Source organism: Colobus angolensis, unplaced genomic scaffold (assembly GCF_000951035.1).
Source record: "Colobus angolensis palliatus isolate OR3802 unplaced genomic scaffold, Cang.pa_1.0 Scaffold255, whole genome shotgun sequence".
In the NCBI taxonomy this organism is placed as follows: Eukaryota; Metazoa; Chordata; class Mammalia; order Primates; family Cercopithecidae; genus Colobus; species Colobus angolensis.
In genome coordinates, this window is record NW_012115766.1 from 4,461,526 (window position 1) to 4,485,433 (window position 23,908).

Sequence of the window (23,908 nt, forward strand, 5' to 3'; positions counted from 1 at the left end):
AAAAAAAAAAAAAAAAGGTTATGGTCATTCTGAGGAGCTGCTATTGCTGATAATATACATATGGATCTGAAGAAGTAAAAAAGCCGGTCCATATACGGAAGAAAAATAATTCTGGTTATCTTAGGTATGAAAATGAGCATTGGCCTTCACTGTTGAGGGAAACATAGAAGCTTGTGGCTCTCACTTAATAGCCACCTGCTATAACACCTGAATCTCTTTCATGGCTTTATCTGGGCATGGTGGATGGTCTTCTGTGGGTGGGTGTTTGTCCCCAGGTGTAGGGTAGAGTGTCGAGCTTCTGGCCAACCTTATAGTTAATCTTAACATATAATAGTTACCAAGATCTGGTAATTTAGGGCAGCAAGAAACCAGCAAGGTACTAGTGCTCCCTCACTCATGGTGTCAAACTGTTCGATGGAGCTTGGCTTATCACTGCAGAACTGAATGCTGTTCTTCATTGTCAGAAGTGGGACATCTCAGCATGAGGTCAAGATGCTATTTTGCATTGATGCTTTGGTCTGTAGGTCTGCTAGATGTGATCAATCAATTTCCCATCTTTGTCAATGGAATATCAAAGCTAGAATAGTGGAAGGTGCACAATAGATTTGGAGGCGGGAGATCCCTGTGAAGTCTTTCGCCTGCCAGCTTTATTGAGGTACAACTGATGAATAAAATTTCTATACATTTAAGGTGGACAATGTGCTATTTTGATATGCACATAAATTGTGAAATGATTACCACAATCAAGCTAATTAATACATCCATCACCTCACAGTTACCTTTTGTGCTTGTGTGTGTGTGTGGGGGGGGTGGGGGGTGCTGAGGACACTTAAGATCTACTCTCTTAGCAAATTTCATGTATACAATACACCATGCTGAACATTAGGCCTCCAGAACTTATCTGCACAAAGTCTTGAATCTATGGCTTATTGATCATGAGACCTCTGGCAAGGAACAACTTCTCTTCCTCCGTTTCTTTACCTGGAAGACAGGAATACTAAGAGTTCTCCTGCCTATCTTTTGGCAGTGCTGAGAAGACCAAATGAGGTGCTTTGAAACAAAAACTGGGGAAATATTATTGAAGAAGAATTTGAGAAATAATATCACCTCATATCTATTTTGTCAGCACAATACTTATGATAAATCTTTGTTCTCAAGAGAATAGTGTCATGTAATAGAGTTTCACTATTTTGGGATTTTAAATGTTTTTCTTTCTTTTCCTGGGAGGGCAGAGGTGATGAGTTTTTACTCTCTCCAGGGACTGGATCACAGGTATAGATCACTTTCATTGTTAGGTTTGTGCCATATGTAATTGCTTTTATGAATTATCTCATAGGCAAACTGCTTGCAGTGTACCACATAAATCTTATTCTTGCTGTTTTAGTAATTTGTCAGGAATAAAATGAAAAATGAAAGGAGCTGAGCTGTGTGTTTTTAATTTCAAAACTAGTTTCAATCAGCTTTGTGGCATAGGCAGGGCTGTAGCTCACACTTTAGGAAGCAAAAGGGAGGAGGGCAGCATTTGCTTTTTGTAAAACTCTCTGGAATTTAAGGTAATACTTGGCATGAGTTGTTTTCTCTGGGCAGAGATTTTCATTTCTAGACAATGTCCTGTAGATGGTGCCATTGCCACTCCTCACAGGATAGAATAATTGGCTTCTCTGTGGGCTGAAAGGAGGCAGAACTACATAAACTAAATAAACCATTTGATAATACAGGAACCAGGAAAAGCTGGGTGTCCTTACCTCCTTACAGATGCTTTTCCCAAACTGCCAAACTCCAGGGTACTTCCTCATTCTGTAACCTTTTCTCCTGCTGCCTGGTACCTGGTATTGTAAATCACTCTCACCTGTCAGAGATGCCCCTCCATTTGGCTTCTGCGAGATGGGATTCTCCCCTTTCCTGCAACCCCTCCCACTAGCTCCTCTCTCTCCTTGCCAGGCCTACTGTTCCTCGCCTGGCCCCATGAAGGACGCACAGGAACCTCCCAAGATGCTGTCTCAGGTCAGCTTCCCTCCTCCACATATGCCCTCCTGTGAATCTCATCCCTTTCGTATCACTGTGCGTAAACCACCCCGAGCTTGCTTCTCTAGAGCCTCCCTTTTCTCTCCTGACATCTACACCTCTGCTTAACTCCCTCATGGAGATCTCAGCATTACCAAACAGAAAGAGCCCCGGAAATCAACACAGGGGGCTGTACCAGCTCTGGAGGGATGCAGGATGGCAGGAAGCATAAAGCGCATTAATTTTTTGAATTATTTTTTATGGATACATATTTGTACCTATTTATGGGGTGTATTTGATATTTTGATAAATGCATTGAATGTTTAATGATCAAATCAGGGAATTTAGGATATTCATCACCTCAAACATTTATCATTTCTTTGTGTTGGAAACATTTCAAATCTTCTCTTCTGGCTATTTTGAGATGTAACAATATATTGTTGTTAACTGCAGTCACCCTACTATGCTATCAAACATTAGAACTTATTCCATCTAACTTAAGCATTAACTCAATTAATGCAAGAGAAGCAGCAATTCAGAGCCACCTCGCAATTCCTGGAGAGGATGGGTGGGACACAGGCTACTCCCAGGAGGTGGGACAGGTGATACATGGGTTAGAAGTAGAATCTGAGAGGAAAAAAAAGAAAAACTACAGGTCCCCTGGCATTGCTTTATTTTTCCCCGGACTTGAGGGCTCAGTGATGCATAAAACGTAGTTTCAGAGCAGATTTCTTCAAGGGAACCCATGACCCCTGTAAACATTTCGGAGCTGTATATGCACATAATTCCTAAGTTCTCAGCAGTCTGTGATTTCTGTGTGGGTGTTGTTGGGGCTGGGGTGAAGTGGGTTCATCCTTTATCGTCTGGGTATCTTGAACCCTTTTAGTTGTCAGGTTCACAGCCTGATCCTCAGGCTCTGTATCTGCCCTCTCCTTTCCACTGGGACTCCAGGTCCCCCCGACCCTTCTCACCTCTTGCCTGGATTTTTACTCCACTGGCAGAGCCTCCTACATGCTTTCCCTACATGGGGTTTTCTTGCTGCCATCCATCTCAAACCTGGCACAGAGTTAATCTTCCTTAAACACAGCCTAAAGCACAGCGCTGCAGCTGTTGTCCAAAGCTCAGGGCCTCCTGCCTGCCTCCGTGAGTGCCTCCTCTCTTTTATTTGCGATTCAAGGCCCTGAACTCTTCAGCCTCATTCCCCACCATCATCAGTCCTGCACCCAAAGCTTTAGGTAAATTAGACTCTTGATCTTTCACAGAGTGGTCCTGCCCTCTCCCCACGCTGCACTGCTCTCTGCTCAAGTTCTTCCTGCTGCCCTGGAAGGCCCGATTCCTCCACCTTTGCCTACTGAGATCCTATGTGTTCCTCGGCCCACTTCACAAGCCACGCTCCTCTCTCAAGGTGCCCCTGCCCCGGGTACCCTGACTGCTTGGCAGGCTTCACAGTCCACTCTGCCCTCCCATGATTTCAGTGAGCATCTCTTCCCTAGAATTGGAACTCAGGGGCTGAGATGTGGTTTTCAAGTCATCCATTTACCAAGTGGATGGACCACAGACAGAATGACTAGGATGGACCATTCCCTGTGTTTGGAATTGGAGATGACTGAGGGTGTGTGTCTACCGAGGAGGAGGCGGAGGGATGCAGACCCAGGGAGGGAGGCTTGTGTCATAACCTGCTACAGGCGATGAGGTGCCAGTTTTAGTCCCACATAAGAGGCACTCCAAAAGCCACCAGGTCTCTCAACTCCTGCTAGAAACCTAATGCCAAAGGAACCAAAGAGAAGGCTCAGCCTCAACAGGCAACTACTAGAGGGCTCTCTCTCTCCCCATCTCTCTTTGCACTTGGTGGTGTCTCCAGGGAACAATATGCTAGAAACAGATTCATGATTCAGATGCTCCACAGATGTTTGTTATTTAAATGATTTTTCCCAAAGAGAATAATCTAACTTATATTTTCGAAACTGTGATGGTCCCATACCAGGTACGCTTAGAGCAGGCCACAGGGATCAACAGGCATACCCTACCCCTGAGGAAGGGCAGAGCACTTGCTGGTGCTTAAGTGTCATGCTCTGCCAACTGAGCAGCAGGCAATGCTTTTCTGGTATTTAAATAATGCTTGGTATGGTTTGGCTGTGTGCCCACCCAAATCTCATCTTCAATTGTAGCTCCCACAATTCCCACGTGTTATGGGAGGGACCTGGTGGGAAGTAACTGAACCATGGGGGCGAGTTTTTCCCAAGCCAATCTTGTGACAGTGAGTAAGTCTCACAAGATCCGATGGTTTTATAAAGGGGAGTTTCCCTGCACAAGTTCTCTTCTCTTGTCTGCCACCACGGGAGACGTGTCTGTCACCTTCTGCCATGATTGTGAGGCCTCCCCAGCCACATGGAGCTGTGAGCTCATTAAACCTCCTTCTTTTGTAAATTGCCCCGTCTCAAGTATGTCTTTATCAGCAGTATGAACACAGACCAATAGAACACCCCACAGAGTCAGAGGCACTGAATTAAATCACAGAGCCTGGGCCTGACAGCCCCTTCATTCTAGTCTTGTCCTTGAAACTGGACCCTTAGTAACTCCATTTTATAGAAAAACTGAGGTCTAGGAAAGTTAATAAACTCATCTCTCACAAGAAAGAGGTTCTGGGGCTGAGACAACCATATCTCCTCTCATTAGGTTTTGAATATTGTTTTTCCTTTGACTTGTGTTTAGTTGGAGGGGAGTTTACAGCATTTATTTTCAAATACGTTGCCAGTGACATTTAAGTGAAGACTTTGGTATCTGCCAGAGGCCATGGGTCTAGAAAGGTTGGGTGGGATGGCCAGGTGACACTCCATGCCCCATCTGCTCTGTGGCCTCTCTGGCCTGCAGGATGGCTATGCTGAATTCTGTATCCCAGAATATCTTAAAGGCACACACTTTTACTACAGACCAGGTTTAATCAACTGCCTACCAGGGTCTGGGGAAAGCCTCAGGCCTCTTCTGCAAAGGAGTGGCTGAAATTCACCTTTCCTCTCCCATGGCACCTATCTGCTTTCAAAAGAATGTCATTTAATTACCAACAACAACAAAAAGCACACTGATGACAAAGCATAAGTGAGATGAGCTGAATGGGACAATTAGTTTTCACCTTGGTCCGGTATCTATTCTCATCTTTTTGCACCTTATTGTGAAATTTATATTATCATCAATAGAGTTGGGTTTTATCAGGCTTCAGTACCAAGGATCTTCCATGAATGTTGAGAAGACTTTGCTATTTTGAGTTTTATTTTCCACTGACCATGATGTTTTACATGACTGACACCACAGGCCAAGGGTTCTTATTACTTCAAAGAGCTGCTTGGCATAGCTGGGGGATTCTATCCCTTGATATCAGGAATATTTTGATGTTTGGGGGTTGTGCTAAAAAATTCCTTCAGCTGAAGTCCTACAAGTGAAACCATACAGACACTCATGGTTCTTTTAAGCAAAGCACTGTGGGGGCACTTATTTTTGTGACACATAATATTCTTTCAGAACAGCAACCGTAGGAACCATTAATTTGCCTTGAATTTACCACTTCACTAGCACTCTCTACTGTGTTACATGCTGAATAACTGTCAGAAATGCCACCCTAAGTGCTCACATTTTCTTTAAGCCTTTGGTTATTCACGATAAAATTAAGGGAAGAGAAGATAATCGCAGAGCATCATTTATAAGTGGGAGAGGCACAAAACACTATGTTTAAATGACCATGTTTTAGATTTCGGAAGCAACAAAGAGCTTACTGTTTTCAATTCTGAGCAGGTATAATTACTGCCCTGAAAGTTCCACTCAGTGGGAAAATCTCTGAAATGTGAAGTCCTTTGGCTGGCGGACGTAACAGCTTCTCTACTGCTTTAGGAGCTCAAGAGCAACATTCATTCTGATGAATCCCTGAATTTAAAATCTGCATGCATTAAACAGATAAAGCTAGCGAGCCTTTATTTTCCAAAGGGGTTCTACTGCTGTCTCTTCTCTCTTCCCCTTTAACATACACCCTGCCCTGACGAATGAACCAACCAGGTGTTAATGGAGCACTCAAGGTGAGCTGGGGCCAGCTTCACTATGAGGAGTCTGCAATCCATACTAGAGCAATCACTGCACTTTCAAAAACAGTTCCCCAGTGACTAGATCTCTATTCAGAAGCCATTAACTAATTTACCAAGGGCTTAAAGACATGCAGGGAGCGGGGGCACTCTGCAGACAGCAGGCATTGGATGTTCTCGTCCCAATACGCTTTCCTTCCTCTTTGCTTATCCCACATTCTGCTTCTCTCTCCATTCTGCTTTTCCAAGACTCCCTCCCATTATCAATGATGAGGCTTCCACTTGAGCACATAGCATTTTTTTATGGCAACAGCTTAAACCACTACGTCATTTTCTGTGTGTTTAACTTTCAGTTTATTGTTTCACCTGTTTTGCAATTGTGCATTCCCCCCTTAATACATCAAAAGCACCCTGATGATTGTGAGGAGAGGGAGAAATAGCATCATAATATAGTGGAAAAACATGGGTGTTGGGTGTGGCCTGGCCTGGTATTTGTATCTTGGCTCCATCACTTTCTAATTATATTGTCTTCAGAGGACTATGCAAAACTCCCCGAGCCTCAGTTTCCCCAAGTATCACATGAAGATGAGATCTACAACAGCTATGGTTGTTGTGAGGGTTAAAATAATGTCTGTTAAGTGCCCAGGACATAGTAGATGGTCAATAAATAAGAGCTCTATTGTTAAAGTTCTACCTCTTTCTTTTTTGAATCCTCCCTACCTACCCATCCCACAGGGTAGAGGCAGAGTTGCTAAAGATTGTCTACTAATATATGTGAACTGAAGGTGAAAGGCTGAAGTTCAAATATTCAAAATATATAAAAAACAGATATACTCTTAACTAACAACAACAAGACATAGAGAAAGCAAATACAGCAGAATGTGAAGAAATGTTAAATATGAATTATGGGGTATTTGGGTTTTATACTTTCCACTATTCTATATGAAATTTTTTTTGTGATAAAAGGTCAAATAATAAAAGCCATAAAATACATACACACTTTGAGAAGAAAGAGGTTGGTGCATTATTAATTTTTTGGTAAGCTTAGAGAGTCCAAAAATGCTTGACATTCATTTTCAGGTCCTTTATGCCTAAACTATTTAATAACATGTAAAAAAATTCAAAACCATAATCTACGATCACATTCATAAAGTTAACAAAAGAAGACAAGAAGAGATTTGAAAAATACTGAATAAGTATAACAAATCTGATTAAAAGCAACATGAAAATCCATGTACCCTCAAAGGTAATGTATATAAAACTCCATGCTGCAGGGTGAGGACCATCCTGTGGATTGTTTCATGGATGAGCCACCAGGGGATGCTAAAGAGTAGCATTCCGGGGAACCACACAGCAAGAGCACCATCAACCTGACCCTGAGAAGTGCGAGTCCCTGAGAGTCACACTCATTACTATACCACTCGGGGGTCTGGGAGCACGGATTTAGCAGATCTGTTTGGCCTTTGGTGAGGAACATGCCTTGCTGCAGGGGCACAGCTGCCTGCAACCAGCGCAAGTGTGAGGCTGCTGTTGGCACCTAAGTGCGGCATCTTAGAATCCCCGGACGCTGGGCTGAGGCTGTGTTAGAGCTGACAACTTTCACAGCTACTCTGCCAGGAGCTATAAAGCATGGGGCAGAGAAGGGAGATTCTTATCTGGGCTTCTAATTCTTTTTCTCTAGTGGTGAGGCTTCCTTCCAACATATATTTAAATGAACGGCATCAGCACATTCAGGTAAAAATATATAGCAGTAACTGAAGAGCTATATTAGAAAATTATTTTCATTTTTATTTTAAAAAAATGTATTTTGAGATGGAGTCTCCCTCTGTCACCAAGGCTGGGGTGCAGTGGTGCAATCTTGGCTCACCTCAACCTCCGCCTCCTGGGTTCAAACAATACTCCTGCCTCAGCCTCCCAAGTCGTTGGGAGCAAAGGCACGTGCCACCACACTCGGCTAATTTCTAAAATTTTTTTTATTTTTGGTAGAGACGGGGTTTCACCATGTTGGCCAGGCTGGTCGAGCCTGGCCACTAAAAATTATTTTTTAAAATTATTTCTAAAGTACATTCCAGGCCAAGCTCTTCAGGGGCTTTGACTGTGTCTTCTTCACCTTCTCCCACTTGAGAGTAAAATCCTTGAGGTAGATCTTGACAGATATCTTTGTACTCAGGAAAGAATGTTTGATTGAATATTTGTTTAAAAAGTGCCTTTGCCAGCTGGGCATGGTGGCTCATGCCTGTCATCCCAGTGCTTTAGGAGGCTGAGGCAGGAGGATCCGTTGAGACCAAGAGTTTGAGACCAGCCTAGGAAACAGAGTGAGACTCATCTCTATAAAGCATCTTTGCACATGAATTCACTACATTCTCACGATGACTTCGTGAAGAGTTATTACGAATTCTATTTTAAGTGGAGAAAACTGAGATTCAAAGTTAATGAGTCAGCCAGGGGGAAAGAGAGCAAGGACAGGGATGCTATTCCTGCGGTGACGATGACGAAGTGCACAGAGGGGCAGGAACTTGCTCAAGGTCTCCCCACTGGATCGGTGCAGAGATGGAACTGACTTGGGGTTAGCCCCGTGTCCTCTCTCCACCAGAGCATGCTTTGCAGATTAATATGCTACAGTGTACAAAAGATACACGTGCATTCCTTACAGGACGGAATTCTGGCAGGGCCTTCTAACCAGTAGAGCAAAGAGATCGTGCATTTTCAGGCTATACGGGTCATGCTTCCTCAAAGCTGGCATGCTCGACTCAGACCATATCTCATTCACAATAATAGTGCATGGGTTTCCCACAAGTGTGACATGGGGTACCTTGGATTCTCCTGACCTGGTAACTTCAGAGAGCTCCATTGTTGAAGGTTCCAAGGCTGCTGTGCCTCTATTTTCCCAGATTCTCCACCCCATGTCACACCTCCTGGTCTAATTCGGTATTACTAGCAAATTCTCAAATCCATCACCTTAAACTACATGGCATGCGTGACGGCCTGCATAAAAGATGCTGATTATGTTCAATTAGGACTTTAATTTTTTTAAAAAAACATTTTATCTTCCGTTTTTTCTTCTGGCATTTATCTGGCGAGAGAGAGAGCACGTAGAGATCAGAAAGACAGGGAAAAAAATACATTGTGTGGGAGGTGAAATGCCATGGTCATTTTTGAAGCTCATTTGGAGTTACTGGTTGTGATTTACTGAAAAGAAAATGAAATTCATGTCCACCATCCGTCTTGCTGAAATGTCATGCCAAGTGCAGCTGCAGTAGCAGGGAGGTCCAGTGGAGACACCTGCAAATCACCTGCCAGCCGCTGTTGGTCTCTGGTTTGAGAGCCACGTGCGTGCCACAAAGAAGTAAAACCCATGGTCTGCAGGCCAACAAGGAACTTTCCTAGAACATGGAAATGCATAACTACAGGGACCCCTAATTTTGGCACAGTTACTCTCTCGCCTGCCATGATCCCAAAAGCGGGGCCTAAAAGCTCCAACTTCTAGAACATGGAACATATTATCGATACGTTATATCAATATCTATTGCTTTGTCCATCCTGACTCTTTGGATGATGTCTGAAAGGTGGAGCCCCACAGCAGGCAGCACGGCGATATAAACTATATCAACAGGATCACTGAACGTCAAGGAACAGCCTTGTTTTCCTCTTTAGGCACAACCTGACAGTCAGTGGGAAATACGACGAAGCACCTTCCCTAACTGCAAAAATGCTCATCTTGACCATGCCCAGTCAGGCCCCTGGGCTCCTTGAAGATGTGTTTGTAACTTTCTTATGGGGGGGAGTCTTCAGCCACTTTATGCACACTTACCAGACCACGTCACACATCATGACTAGACCAGAAAGGAAGGCATGAAATCCACATTGGCCATTTTCTGCTGGGGTTAAAATTCTGGTTGGGGAGGAGGCTGAAACTATTGGTAAAATGGAAATTTCAGGGTTGTCTATTCATCTTGTCATTTATTACCACAACAGACTGATAAATGGCTCTTTCTGTTGAAAGCTTTAAACAAACAAAAATAACAACAACAAAAAAAACAGCAGCTCAGGCTTCTATACTGGAGTAGAGCGGAAGGTGAAGGATGCCATAAAAGGCCAAAAAGGAAGCTGCCAGGGGACATGGAGTCACTTCACATTCTTCTGCTTTTCTTTTGAAATTGGCCGGGTATTTCATTAATTCACTTTCTTATTTTGAGAGCATTTATACAGCACTTTTACTTCCCCCCATGTATAGATACCAGGAGGTCCATACACGAATCTCAAAAATGTGCATTTATAATGTTTATGCTTTTTCTCCCCCAAGGACACCTTGTTGACTTCAAGGTGGAGCACAAATGCAGTGGGACACTAGGCTCCCACCTCTGTCCCCCGGGGAAAGGCTGGGAAGTTTAACTGCTCCATGGTTAGTAACAGATTCAGTATACACACACAGATCCAGACATTTGAAGAGAAGAAACCAAGCTCCCTGCATTTTCAGAAAAATCGAGGGTACAGGGAGAATCCGAATCTCTCCCCAAGCTGCTCTGGGAAAGGGGGCCATGGCCCTGAGTCCCAGGCCAAGCACGTTCCATTGCCCACCAACAGCCGAGGTGGACGGTACTGTGGCCTGGCTCCCTTTGATGTGATGTGAGCAGAAATGTTGGAAAGTGACCTCTCCCTTCGAAAATGCAAACAACCACATGCTCCATTTGCTGCAAAGATCTCACCTGCAAAAACGTTCCCATATATCTTTTCCTTTCATTTTTTACGTAATTTCCTCTTTCGGAATGAAGATTATTAATGATTCTTCCCAGACATATTTCTTTCACACCTAAAGATAAATGTGGTTCCCCAAAGATGATGGGACGCCTCAGGAGATTCTGCCTGAACTCCCGAAAATCCAAACTCCACTCTGATCAAAACTCAAACCCAAAACAGCAACACACACAAAGAACTGTCACCATCACCACCCTCTGCCCCAACCAAAATGCCCTTGGACCTTCATGAAATGAGGCCTCACCTTTCTAAAGAAATGCTGCGTGGCCACGGCAAGGGCATCAAAGCTGCAGATGGCCCTCTTCAGCTCCCCTTGCACAACACCCAGCTGTCTGGTCTGCCGCTCACACCGCTCCTTCAGCCGCTGCACCAGCTGCCGCTCAGCCTCACGGGCCTGCGGGTCCGGCTTGGGCGGAAACCCATTTCGCGCTGCCGCAGTCCTCTGCTTTGGGTATCCTGTGAGAAAGAAAACCAAAATCCAGTCACCTGTGAAAAAACACACAGCACACAGGTGACAACGGTTTCTTATTACAAAAGGAGTTCTTCAAGTGGTAGAGAAGAAATTGCCCACGGTTTGTCATCTTTAAGGATTGAAAAGAAAAAACAGACAGGGACCAAAATTATTGTTCCATTAATGTGGTTCTAAGTGCAAGGTTTCATGCTTGGAAAAAGGATAATAGACAAAATTGCCAAATTCCTTCCAGCTTCCGACACTTCTAGGCTTGCTTGGATAGAGAAGCATTTTTTTTTTTTCCTTAAAGGAGATTGCTCTTTGAAAATGTCTAATGGGAAATCAATCAGTCAATCCAGATAGAAGTCAGACTTATAATCATCTAGCAACCTTTTAATTGCGCACCAGAGAATAACACCTTGATGTCCCTTTCTTCACCTTAGAGTCTACTCTAGTGACCCTTTTCTTCAATGTCAAGTCCAAGTCACAGCCCTGGACACCTCTGCTCTAGCAACTTCCGACTTTAAATTCCTATAGGACCAATGTCTTGTGAGGTTTCCTGCAACACATCCCTCCAATGTGACTTGACGCCTCCTCCGTGGCTAAAGGTGCAGTTTGAGCCACCATCCCCTCTCACTCTCTGATAGGAAGCCCTGCTTCCTCTCTTCCTTCACTACACCACAGCCAGAAAGACCTTTGCACACGTGAGGCAGGTCATGACCCGTGTGGACCGCTCTGCTCACTTTCTCTTGCAGTAAAAAGAAAGTCCACACACCTTACCATGGCCTGCAAAGCCTTCTGTGACTTGGCTCCGGCCAGGTGAGTGTGAGGGGCTGTAGGGCCACAGAAGAAGGGGCAAGGAGCTCTGCCTGGGGTTGAGGACAGGGTTTTGGGGGTAAAGGAGTGGTGATTTTTAGGTTGAAGCTCAAAAAAAGAAAAGGCAAGGTCCCCCAAATTAGCACAGAGGAAAGCACTCTACCATGGCCCAAGACCCGTGGGTGGGCAGGCACCTTCCTCTGGTCCCTCTGTGGGAGGTGCAGACAGACCCGGGACCTGCAGGCAGTCAGAGAACCCCTGCCATTGACAATGGGCTTACATCTCAAAGGCACCTTCTTTCCTTCGCTCTAGTAGATCATACTCCTAGAGGACATGACACAGACACTGACCAGCACCATCATAAATCCACTCATATTTCAAATGTTTTCTTCCTCCTCTTATTTCCTCTCCAAGATACCAGGGAGCAACATATAAAACAAATCAGAAAATGGTAGCCCCTTCAGTACCTGGTGGACTGAGACAATGTAGAGTAATGGGTTTGTGAATGTGCAAGTGGCCTCATCTTTTAAGGGGAAAGTGGTTAATTGATCTAAATGCTTCTAGTGGTTAATTTAAGGGTAACAATGCTAATTTTAATTAATTCCTTCTCCTCTCAAAAAGTCATCAGAGATTGCCATGTAACCTCACATATGGCACATCTTAAATTATTCTGACTTAATAGCAGAATGTGAAATCAATGCTTCATAGAAACTGTCTTTATGATAGCAGAGTACATAATATTCCAGAAAACTCACTTGCTTGTTGTAAGCAAATCAACCTGAATATGCCCTTTATCTCAACATTCTCAATGCTGAAAACAAAACAAATATGACTACCAACTAAACATCATCAAGAAAAGGTGAGAGATTTTATTGCCTGTATTAAACTCTAAGACACAGGTTAAGACCAAAGATAGATTTTTTTTTTCCCCACAATTGCTGTTTTCCATTTCATTGCTGTGGCTGGTGATTTTATAAAACACTTCAGTGCTTTAATTAATTTGTTGAGGTACCAGGTGCCTGACACTGTTACAATAGAAGGCACTTCTTTTAGAAATCTAAAGGAAATAATAAAACAATTTCCAGCTCAGTGAATTAGAACTAATTGTAACCTATGCTACAGAGTCACCTCTGAGCTTGCGGACGTTAGCAGGCGCTCACACTGTCATGTATTTTTGGATGTTAGATTTATTTCTGGGTAGGAGAGCTCCTAAGAACGACCACCTTTAATAACATCATCATCATGATGTTAGAAATTATACTCGGCCAGGTGCGGTGGCTCAAGCCTGTAATCCCAGCACTTTGGGAGACCGAGATGGGCGGATCACGAGGTCAGGAGATTGAGACCATCCTGACTAACACGGTGAAACCCCGTCTCTACTAAAAAAATACAAAAAATGAGCCGGGCGAGGTGGCGGGCACCTGTAGTACCAGCTACTCGGGAGGCTGAGGCAGGAGAATGGTGGGAACCTGGGAGGCGGAGCTTGCAGTGAGCTGAGATCCGGCCACTGCACTCCAGCCTGGGCAACAGAGCGAGACTCTGTCTCAAAAAAAAAAAAAAAAAAGAAATTATACTCAATGGTAAATGCACGATATAAAAGGATTCAGTGAAATTCTATTCTTGGCACTTACTTTGATATTGGTGTCATTATTACATTGCTTTTCCTCACCTATTCAGAATTCCAATGTTCTACTGAACAAGAGTGCAAAAAGCTCACCTCTTCTTCCGGGGCCAGCGAACAACCCGTGTTCTGAGCTAAGACAGAGGCTCCCCTGACAACGCCAACTTTTGGGATCAACACACCAAGTGCAAGTTTGGCGGCTCTGTGACACCAAACTACCTTGTGAAACCAATCCTGGTTCAGGACCGGTGGCACCCAATCACTGTCAGAGCACAGATCAAGACTCCGGCACCTAAGACTTTAGGAAGGAAAAGCTGAGAAACAAAGTTGATTGTCGAGTTCTCTATTGCTTTAAGTTGAAAAGGGTCCTGCCATTCTCTAAACATATCCAGCGTGACTTTGCCTAGGACTAATAATCATTGTACTGTCACTGGCGTACTGTCACTGGCAGTCTTCTGCCTTTGCTAAAAACAGTATTCTTTCTCGTGCTGTCGGTCTTTGTTACTACTTCTATAGCTGATTCCCTGATGTACTGTCTGTCACCTCCTTTCCTGTCCACCCACATGTCAGACGGTCCCCAGGGTGGTGCACAAAGATCGCAGCTCAGGCTCACCGCCACCTTGGGGATGGACAGCTTATGATGAATGAAGATCACCGACACAGCCAGCTTCAGCTGTTTCAGAACAGGTGTTTGCTTCTCATTTCTCTCTCAAGAGCCAGCACATAGTGAAGCTAGAATGCACATCTGCTTAGGAAGCACCAGGTTTGTGGGATAATTAGATGGCCAGCTTCTGGAGGGTGGTGGTCACAGGCAGCTCACAGGGCACATGGTGGGCCTGGGATGAGAAGTGGTGTTGGTGTGGTGGTGACCCACTCCTGACCTCTTCCCCATCATATTTCTCAGGAAGAGCCACCGCGCAGGCTTTAAAGGAGGGGCATGTCATGTTCCCCCACGACACTTTCAGATGTAGAAGTGTTTTGTTATCACCTCCTTCCCTGCTCCTTGCAGTACTTCTATTGCTTCTGGGGTGGTCTAAGGTTCAAAGCAGAAAAGCAGGCAGGCATGCCACTGACCTCACTGTGCAGCCAGTCAGAACCTACTTAGACGCTTTCCAAAGAAGTAACACTCTGGTCTCCTACAATGCCTATCTGATTTCCACCCAGCTGAACTAGGAAATGGATATTAGTGAATGGGGGCCTTCAACACAGGGCTTACCAATGGATTCAGAATCTTTAAATGCAGGGAAAATAGAGTAGAATTGCCAATTTTTTACTCACTGGCCCTAGGACACTACCCAACTGTTAATGAGCCTTATCTCCAATGTACTTCCTTTTCTGTGTGAAATATACAAGCAGAAATACCTAGATTAGTGTTTTGTCATGACCTACACACAAAGCTGACTTCACATGCATGCTTCATGTCATGTGGTTTTTGACGACAAAACCATTTGACACCTTCTATTCAGCACTTACTCTGTGAACCAGACTGTGCAAGGCACAGCGGGAAATGAAAAGAAGTAAAGCCCAGTCCTTGCCCTCAGGCAATCCATTGTCCTGTAGGGGCCTGGCCAGGCCTGGCTCCTGGTCTTCTGACTGCCTTGCCCAGGGCTCTTACCAATTAAGCACACTGCTGAACCACTCTACAACATCTCTAACAGATCTCCCTGGTTTGGGCGCATACTGTAAATCTAGAACACCCTCCTGCCAGCTAAATGTTACCCCAATCATAATTTCTTTGCAGTCATCCTACAGGCTACATAACTCTGGTCAGGAGAAGACAGAATCCATGCTGATCTCAGTGGCAGCTGGTAACTGTGAGGCCTCCAGGGAGAAGCTGGTGACCTTCCACAGCACAAAGGTGGATGCAAACAGTTTGCGTGCACAGGCTAGGCATTGCGTGCAAACGCTGAGCACTGGAGAGGACATGGCCTTTGAAAATGGAAAGAAAATATTAAAAATTCATCGGCAGTCATCCAGTCCCTATCCAGAGGATTGTAATGGATGAAAAAACTTGGTTTAATTTTAAAGCTGGAAAGCTTAACTGACACAATAACACACAGTGCCGCATGGGAACCTGCATATTTATAACATCAGAGATGGCCCATGACCTTCACACCATAGACAAGAAGGCAAATAAGTATAGGACAGAACTCTGATAGCTTCCCACTTGAAGACAAAGCACTTCATGGGTTTGGTCAGCATCATAACAGAGAGCAGGACACCCTAGGGAGTCCATGCACTGATTTCTTTGTGGACTTGGACAGGCTTTATTTGTGTAAAACCAATCTAAACTTATTTCAGAAAACGCTGCCCAGTGGCCCACTATTTTCCTACTTAGTACTGGCAACGGCTTGGCTGGGGTGAGCTGCTGGTGGGGAGAGGCTGAGCAGATGGCGTGTGGGTGGGGATTTCCTTCCAGCTGGTCCTAAGTACAGATGGGGGCAGGAATTACAAATGTGGGTAGCACCGGGCCATCCCATAAGTACGCCCTGTACTTATGCAAGGTATTCCCAAGGTAGGAGCAGATTCTTTCATGTTTTGATGTACAGAAGAACCGAAAAAACACGAAGCTACAATCAGGGTTTCCAGATCCAACAATAAACACTTTGTTCATATACCCCACTCTCTAGACAAGATAAAACGTGGCATACAATATTTTCAACTTTAGGAAACTTATTGTTATTTACAAGAAGTACAGGTGCTATTTATCGAGGTAAATCTGAATCCCTTTTTTCTCCAAAGGTAAAAAATAGTGGCTTAATGGTGTTATGACAATTGCCAAATTTTTATACTCAAATATAGCTACTTCTGGCCAAGATAAAGTAAGTGGGATCAGACTTACCCTCTCATTTGAAACCAGCAAAAAAAAAAAAAAAAAAAAAAGCCCCAAATATACAAGACAATGGTTTTCAAGACATTAAACTTTAGGCAATGAAGCACAGTGATCCCTGAGAGTCAGAAAACAAACAAAGTGAACCTACAGTTGCTGAAGCTCGTTACCCACGTGACTTTTCAAACTGTGGTGCAGGGAATCGGGGGACTCAGGTGGAGCCCGGAGGTTTCTCTGAGTTGAGAAAGTGGATCTGGGGGCTCAGGGAGGTCAGGAGTTAGAGCCTACAAGGTAGAGTACCAGAGAGGACTGAGCTCCACTGAGAGAATTCTGAGATCTGAGAAGTGACCTCGAATTTTCAGCCAGGTTCTGATCAGTGCATGCCTGCCTGTGGAGAGAGGATCTCAGGTTGGGGACAGAACTCTGCCAAGGATTAGTGGGACAATACTTAGAGTCCACCAAAGGCCACAAATAGTTTCTGTTCCCAGCAGCCAGCGTGGAACACCTCATACTTCATGGGCATCAGGTAAAGCACTCAGACAGGTTTTGCTCAGTAGTACAGAAAAATTGGCCGGGAAGAACTGCTGATCAGTACCTGCCTAATAAGGCTGAAAAGCAAAACCCAGAATGATCAGACTCCTTCCGAGTGACATAACTTCACTCCAGAAAAAAACTTAAGAATACTATGGGGGCTAGGCATGGTGGCTCATGCCTGTAATCCCAGCACTTTGGGAGGCTTAGGCGAGTCGATTGCTTGAGCCCGGGAGTTAGAGACCAGTCTGGGCAACACAGCAAGACCCACCTCTACAAAACATATAAAAATCAGCTGCGTGCGGTGGTATGCATCTGTAATCCCAGCACTTTGGGAGGCTGAGGCAGGAAGATTGCTTAAGCCAGGGATGATCACCCTGGGCAACATAGTAAGACCTTGTCTGTACAAAATCCTTAAAAAATTAGCCAAGTGTGGTGGTGTGTGCCTATAGTCCTAGTTACCTGGGAGACTGATGTGGGAGGACCGGTCGAGCCAGGAAAGTTGAGGCTGCAGTGAGCCATTATCTTACCACTGCCACGATGGGCAACAGAGTGAGACCCTGCCTAAAAAACAAATACTAGGGCAAGAAAAATATATCCAATACTCATAAAGGAAAAATTCACAATGCCTGTCATCTAAAAAACATGCCCTGGCATGCAAACAAGCAGGGTGATACCACCCATAATAAGAAGATGCAATCAATTGAAACTGACCAAAAGATGACACAGATAATAGAATTACTAGACAGGGACAGTTAAATAGTTGTTGTAAATATATTTTGTATATTTAAGAAGCTAGAGGAAAAACTTAACATGTCAAGTAAGACAAGGAAGACAAAAAAGACCTAAATAAGAACTGTAGAGAAAAAAATTCCAATGTCTGAGATGAAAAATACACTGAAAGGAATGAAGAGTAGATTAGATACTGCATAAGAAAAGATTCGTGACACAAATTTTCATAGCAGCATTAATGATAGCAGGCAAAAAGTGGAAACTACCAAAATGCCCACCAACTAATACATGGATAAACAAATTGTTTTATATCCATACAATAGAATATTATTCAGCCACCAAAAGAAATAAAATATTGATTCATGAATGTTAAGAACATCACTAAGTGAAAGAAAGAGACACAAAAAGCCTCAAAGCATAAGATTCCACTTATATGAAACTTCCAGAGTAGATTAAACCCATAAAACAAAAAAGGAGACTAGTGGTTGCCAGGGATCACTGAAATGTATGCTTGAAAAGGGTAAATTTTATGGCATTTGAATTATAGTTTAACTAATAAAAACCACTCAATAAGGGTATTTTGTTAGGCCCATTTGGACACGGGGATATTTGGCTGCCATTTGATCAGAAGGCCGGCGTCAAAACAGTTGCATCAGAATGTCCTATCTTTAAAATACGGTCTCTGCTTTCAGGAAGGCTGGAGCTATGGAAGACTGACAGCTCTGACATGTTGGTGCTTTACATGCATCATCACTCACCTTCACCATAACCCTGCAGTATGGGTAAAATTTCCATTTCACAGGAGAAGAAACTGAGAGGGAAGTTGTATAATTTCCGCAAGGTCACACACGATTCACCAAATCAGAATTAAACTCAGTTCAGTCTATTTTCTGCCACTATCACCTGGCAAGATTTATAAAATGCAGGGGAAGCGTTTCTAGTGAAGGCAACTAAGAACCAACACTTGCAGATGCATACAAGAAGGGAACAGGCAGATGGGGTTGTTCAAAGAAGCGAAGGAAGGAACAAGTTTCAGAAAGAAAGGAGTCATCAATAATATCAAATGCCAGTGCTAAGGAACAGGACATATCTATTAAGAATTACTAAGGCCAGGCACAGTGGCTCACTCATGCCTGTAATCCCAGCACTTTGAGAGGCCAAGGCAGGACAATGGCTTGAGCTCAGGTGTTTGAGACCAGCCTGGGCAACATAGAAAGACCTCATCTTTACAAAAACAAAACAAAACAAAACAAAACCAAAATTAGCCAGGTATGGTGGTACACGCCTATAGTCCCAGCTGCTTGGAAGGCTGTGGGGGGATGACTGCTTGAGCCTGGGAGGTCAAGGCTGAAGTGAGCTGACATCATGCATTGCACTCCAGCCTGGGTGACAGAGTGAGACCCTGTCTCAAAAACAAAACAAAACAAAACAAAACACCTTACTAACCAAGAAATCAGTAGTGGCCTTTGTAGTAGAATAGTGGGGTGTCTAGATGGTAGCAGGTAGAGTCATTTGTAAGCACAGGGACCGGGATGGGGAACATAAACAATTTTTTCTCAAGACTGGGTGTCCAGATGGGGAGAAAAATGTGTCAGAAATATGAGGGTCAGGGGATGTTTGTTATTCTGGCTTGTTTTGTTTTGGAGATGGGAGAGATGACAGAAAAGACAGTTCCTGCCATGATTCAATTTACAGTCCAGGAGGGGAGAGAAGCACCCCTTAAATGAGCCACCTAGAAAGCTTCTCCTAGGCCAGATGTCATTTGAAGGCCCAAAGGCCTGATGGAGGCACTAACCTTCTCAGTTGATTTTCTCTGATATTCAGTAATCTGAAAAAAGAAGCATCATCATCAAAAAGAAATGAAGATCCTGGAAAAAGAAAAACTGTCCCTCCCAGCTCCACCATGGTTATGTAGCATTTCCAAGTTGCCATTCTTTAGGACTCGAAATCCACCTGTGGTGCCAAGACCCTACACTTGCCTTCAGTGACTGCCCTTTCATGTACATACCCTGCTGCTATGAACTGACTGTTTGTGTGCTCTCAAGATTTATATCTGGAAGCCCTAATTCTCAATGTGATGACATCTGTAAGTGGGGCCTTTTGGAGGTGATTAGGTCCTGAGAGTGGGGCCCTCATGAATGGGATTAGTGCTCTTATAAGAAGAAATATGAGAGCAATAATCTGTCTCTCCCACATGTAAGGCTATGGCAAAAATGTATTCATCTGCAAACAAAGAAGAGGACCCTCACCAGAAACAAATCAGTCAGCCCCTTGCTCTTGGATTTCTCAGCCTCCAGAATCATGAGAAAAAAATTCTATTGTTTAAGTCACCCAATCTATGGTATTTGTTATAGCAGCCCAAGTGGACTAAAATAACTGCATAACAACCATGCACATGAAGAGACACCACTCTCATGACTATATTATATTACGTATTAAGAGGAAGATTATCTTGGGTGAGCCTGGCCTAATCAAGTAAGTCTACTAAAAGCAGAGTTTTCTCCAGCTGGTCATAGAGCTGCATGTCAGAGATTTGAAGTCTGAGAAGGATTCAACACACCATCACTGCTTTGAAGATAAAGGGGGGCACATAGCAAGGCATGTGGGTGGCCCTATGAGCTGAAGGTGGTCCCTGACTGATAGCCAGCAAGGAAACAAAAACTCTCGTACTACAAGCACATGAGCTAGATTCTACCAACAATCTAAATGACTTTAAAAGCAAACATTCTCCAGAGCCTCCAGTCAAGAACTCAGCCTGGCTGACATCTTGATATCAGCCTTGTGATAATTTGAGCAGAGAATTCAAGTTAAGCCACATCTGGATGTCTAACCTACAGAACTGTGAGTTAATAAATAAACATTATTTTAAGAAAAAGAAAGGGAAAGGAAAAGTAGTGAGGATATAGCAATCGAAACTATCCAGAATGAAACACAGAGAGAAGAAATACTCAAAGAAATGAACAGAATATCACTTTGAACAGGAACTGTAGGGCAACTTCAAGAGGCCTAATATATGTGTAATTGGAGTCCCTGAAGATGAAGAACTAGGACTGAAAATATTTGAAAAACCAATGGGTAAAAACACCCCAAATTTGATGAAAACTATAAAAACAGATCCAAAAATCTCAACAAACTTCAAGCACAAAAACACGAAGAAAACAACATCAAGGCATACTATAATTAAACTGCTCAACACCCATGAAAAAGAGAACATCTTTAAAGCAGCCAGAAAAAAAGACACATTATGCACAAAGACCCAAAGATAAGAATAACAGCAGATTTTCCACTAGACATCATTCAAGATAGACATAAACAAAACAGCATCTTTAAATATTTAAAGAAAAAAATACCAACTTGGATTCTGAACAAAGCAAAAATATTTATCAAAAGTACAGATGAACAAAATCCAAAAGAATTCACCACCAGCAAACCTCCACTACAATAAATGTTAAAGGAAGTCCTTCAGACAGAAGAAAAATGATACCAGATAGAAATGTGGATCTACACAAAGAAATAAAAAATACTAAAAATGGCAATTAAATGAGTAACTCAAAAGACTTTTTATTATTTAAATTTCTTTAAAAGAAAACTGAGTGTTGATAATCAATAATAACAACAATGTAGTATAGGTTTATAATATATGTAGAAGTAAAATATCTAATAACAATAGCACAAATGCCAGGCGAGAGATGGAAATATGCTGTTATAACATTCTTACACCATGTACAAAGTTATATAATGTCAGTTGAAGCTAGAATGTTGAAAGCTAATGACATATATTATGAAACATCCACTGGATAAAACAACCAGAGAACACAAAAATAAGAGACAGATAGCTAATACATGAACAAAGGAGATAAATGCAATCATAAAAAACTATCCAATGCCAAAAGAAGGCAGTAAAAGAGGGAAAAGAAAAGAAAGAACATACGGGTTAAATAGAAAATATGGCAAGATGGTAAATTTAATCTCAATTACATCAGTAATAACATCAGATGTACATGAAAGGCTGAGATTGCAGATTGGATAAAAAGGTAAGATCTAATTACATGAGGCCTATAAGAAGCCTACTTAAAAATAAATAGAAAAATAGATGAAAAGGTTAGTACGGAAAGATTATACCACGCTGAAACTAACAGAAAGCTGAAGTGGCTCTATTAACAATGAAAAAAGGAGATTTCAAGGAAAAAATTATTACCAGGGATAAAGAAGTTCATTTCATAATGATAAAGTGGCCAATTCATCAAAATGATAAACTAAAACTTTATATACCTTATAGAGCTGATTCAGAATATATGGAGGAAAGGCTGATAAAACTGACAAAGGAAACAGACAAGTCTGCAATTACAGTCTGAGATTTCAAGCCCTCTCTCAGCTACTGAAAGAACATGTAGAGAGAAAATCAGTAAGGGTATAGAATACTTGACAATGCTTCAACCAACCTGACCTACGACATTTGTAGAACACTCCACACAGAAACAGCAGAGTAGACGCTGTTTTTAAGTATGCATGAAATGTTTACCAAGGTAGACCTTGTTGTGGGTCTTAAAACAAGGCTTAATAAATTTAAAAGGATTCGAGTCATCTGTGACATAATAAGAAATATATATTTGGTCTCTGCCCCCAATTTCTGACACAGAGCTCCTAAAACCCTTGGAATTTCCTGGGTAACAGAAGCATCATTTGCTCTAATGACAGACTCTCTTGGTGGCTCCCGGATAGTTTCAGGATAGGGGCTGGTCACCAGAAAGACCAAGCCATGATTGGAAGCTTCGAACTTTCAGCTCCCTCTCTCCCCTTCCTCCATGGCTGGAGACTGAGTTAAGAATCAGTCATGCCTGTGTGATGAAGCCTTATCAAAATCCCTAAAGTATAGGATTCAGAGGGCTTCTGGGTTGGTAAATGCACCCAGGTACCAACACGGTGGAGCGCCCTCTCTCTGTGGGACACAAGCTCCTGCACTCGGGACCCCTCTGGACCTGACTCTGTACCTCCTCATCCAACTCTTCATCTGTATCCTTGATCATATCCTTTATAATAAACTGGTAAATAAGTAAGATGTTTCCCTGAGTTCTGTGGGCTGTTATAATAAATTATTAAACTTAAGGAGAAGATTGTAAGAACCTCCAATTTGTAGCCAGGTCAGACAGAAGTGTGGGTCACATACTATTTGTAGTTGGCACCTAAAGTGAGGGTCAGTCTTATGAGATTGAGCCCTTAACCTGTGTGGCCTGTGCTAACTCGGGGTAATTAGTGTTATACTTGAATCAAATTGTAGGACACTCGGGTGGTGTCCACAGAGAAGTGGAGAATTGCTTCGTGTGGAAACCCCACGTGTGTGGTGTCAGAGGTGCTGTGAGGAGAGGAATAGGTTTGTTTTCTTTTTTTAATCATCCAAAGTATGTTCTCCAACCAAATTAGAATTACAAATTAGAGATCAATAATAGAAAGATCCCTAAGAGGACCCCAAATATGATCAAACTAAACAATACACTTTCAAATAATCATGGACCAAAGAAGAAATCCAAAAGGGAAATCTGAAAATATTTTGAACTCAATGAAGATGAAAACCGAATGTGTCAAAATGCGTGGACTATAACTAAAGCAACTTGTACAGAGAGATTTACTGTGCTAAACACATACATAATTAACAAAAGACCCCCAACAAATGACATCAGCTAATTAAACCCAGTATAAACAGAAGAAGAGTCAAAAGAACAGAAATCAGAAAATGAGGGAAAATGGCAGACGGGAGGCAGGACTAACTTGTGGCTCCTACTCAGACGGACAGAGCAGCTTGTGGAGACACACTGGGAACTTTTGCTCCAACAACTACTGAAGAACACACCAGGAAAGCTGAGAGAATCCACAGACTCTTTGAAAGAGGTGGCTTGTTGCTGCCGGCTCCGTGGCACAGCTGAAAAACTATGAGTGTCCGAAGTGTGAAAGGGGAGCGACTGCCCCCAAACACACATCCTCACTGGGAGCCTGAAGAACCAGATCACAGGAGAAGGATCTGACCTTATCGGGAGCTAAGACAAATTTAGAGAGCTGAGCAAAATATAAGGGTAGGGGAAGCAGTGGAAGAGTCCTGCGAGCAC

The 23,908-nt window shown here is 43.1% G+C and overlaps 1 protein-coding gene across 1 annotated transcript in view; it reads right to left on the minus strand.

The window, feature by feature from the left end:
* MTUS2 (microtubule associated tumor suppressor candidate 2) overlaps positions 1–23,908 on the minus strand; it is a 655,860-nt gene that overhangs the window by 144,858 nt on the left and 487,094 nt on the right. The window contains exon 8 of the mRNA XM_011946935.1: positions 11,071–11,282. Within this exon, the coding sequence (XP_011802325.1) occupies positions 11,071–11,282 (212 nt within the window). The remainder of the gene's footprint in view (positions 1–11,070; positions 11,283–23,908) is intronic.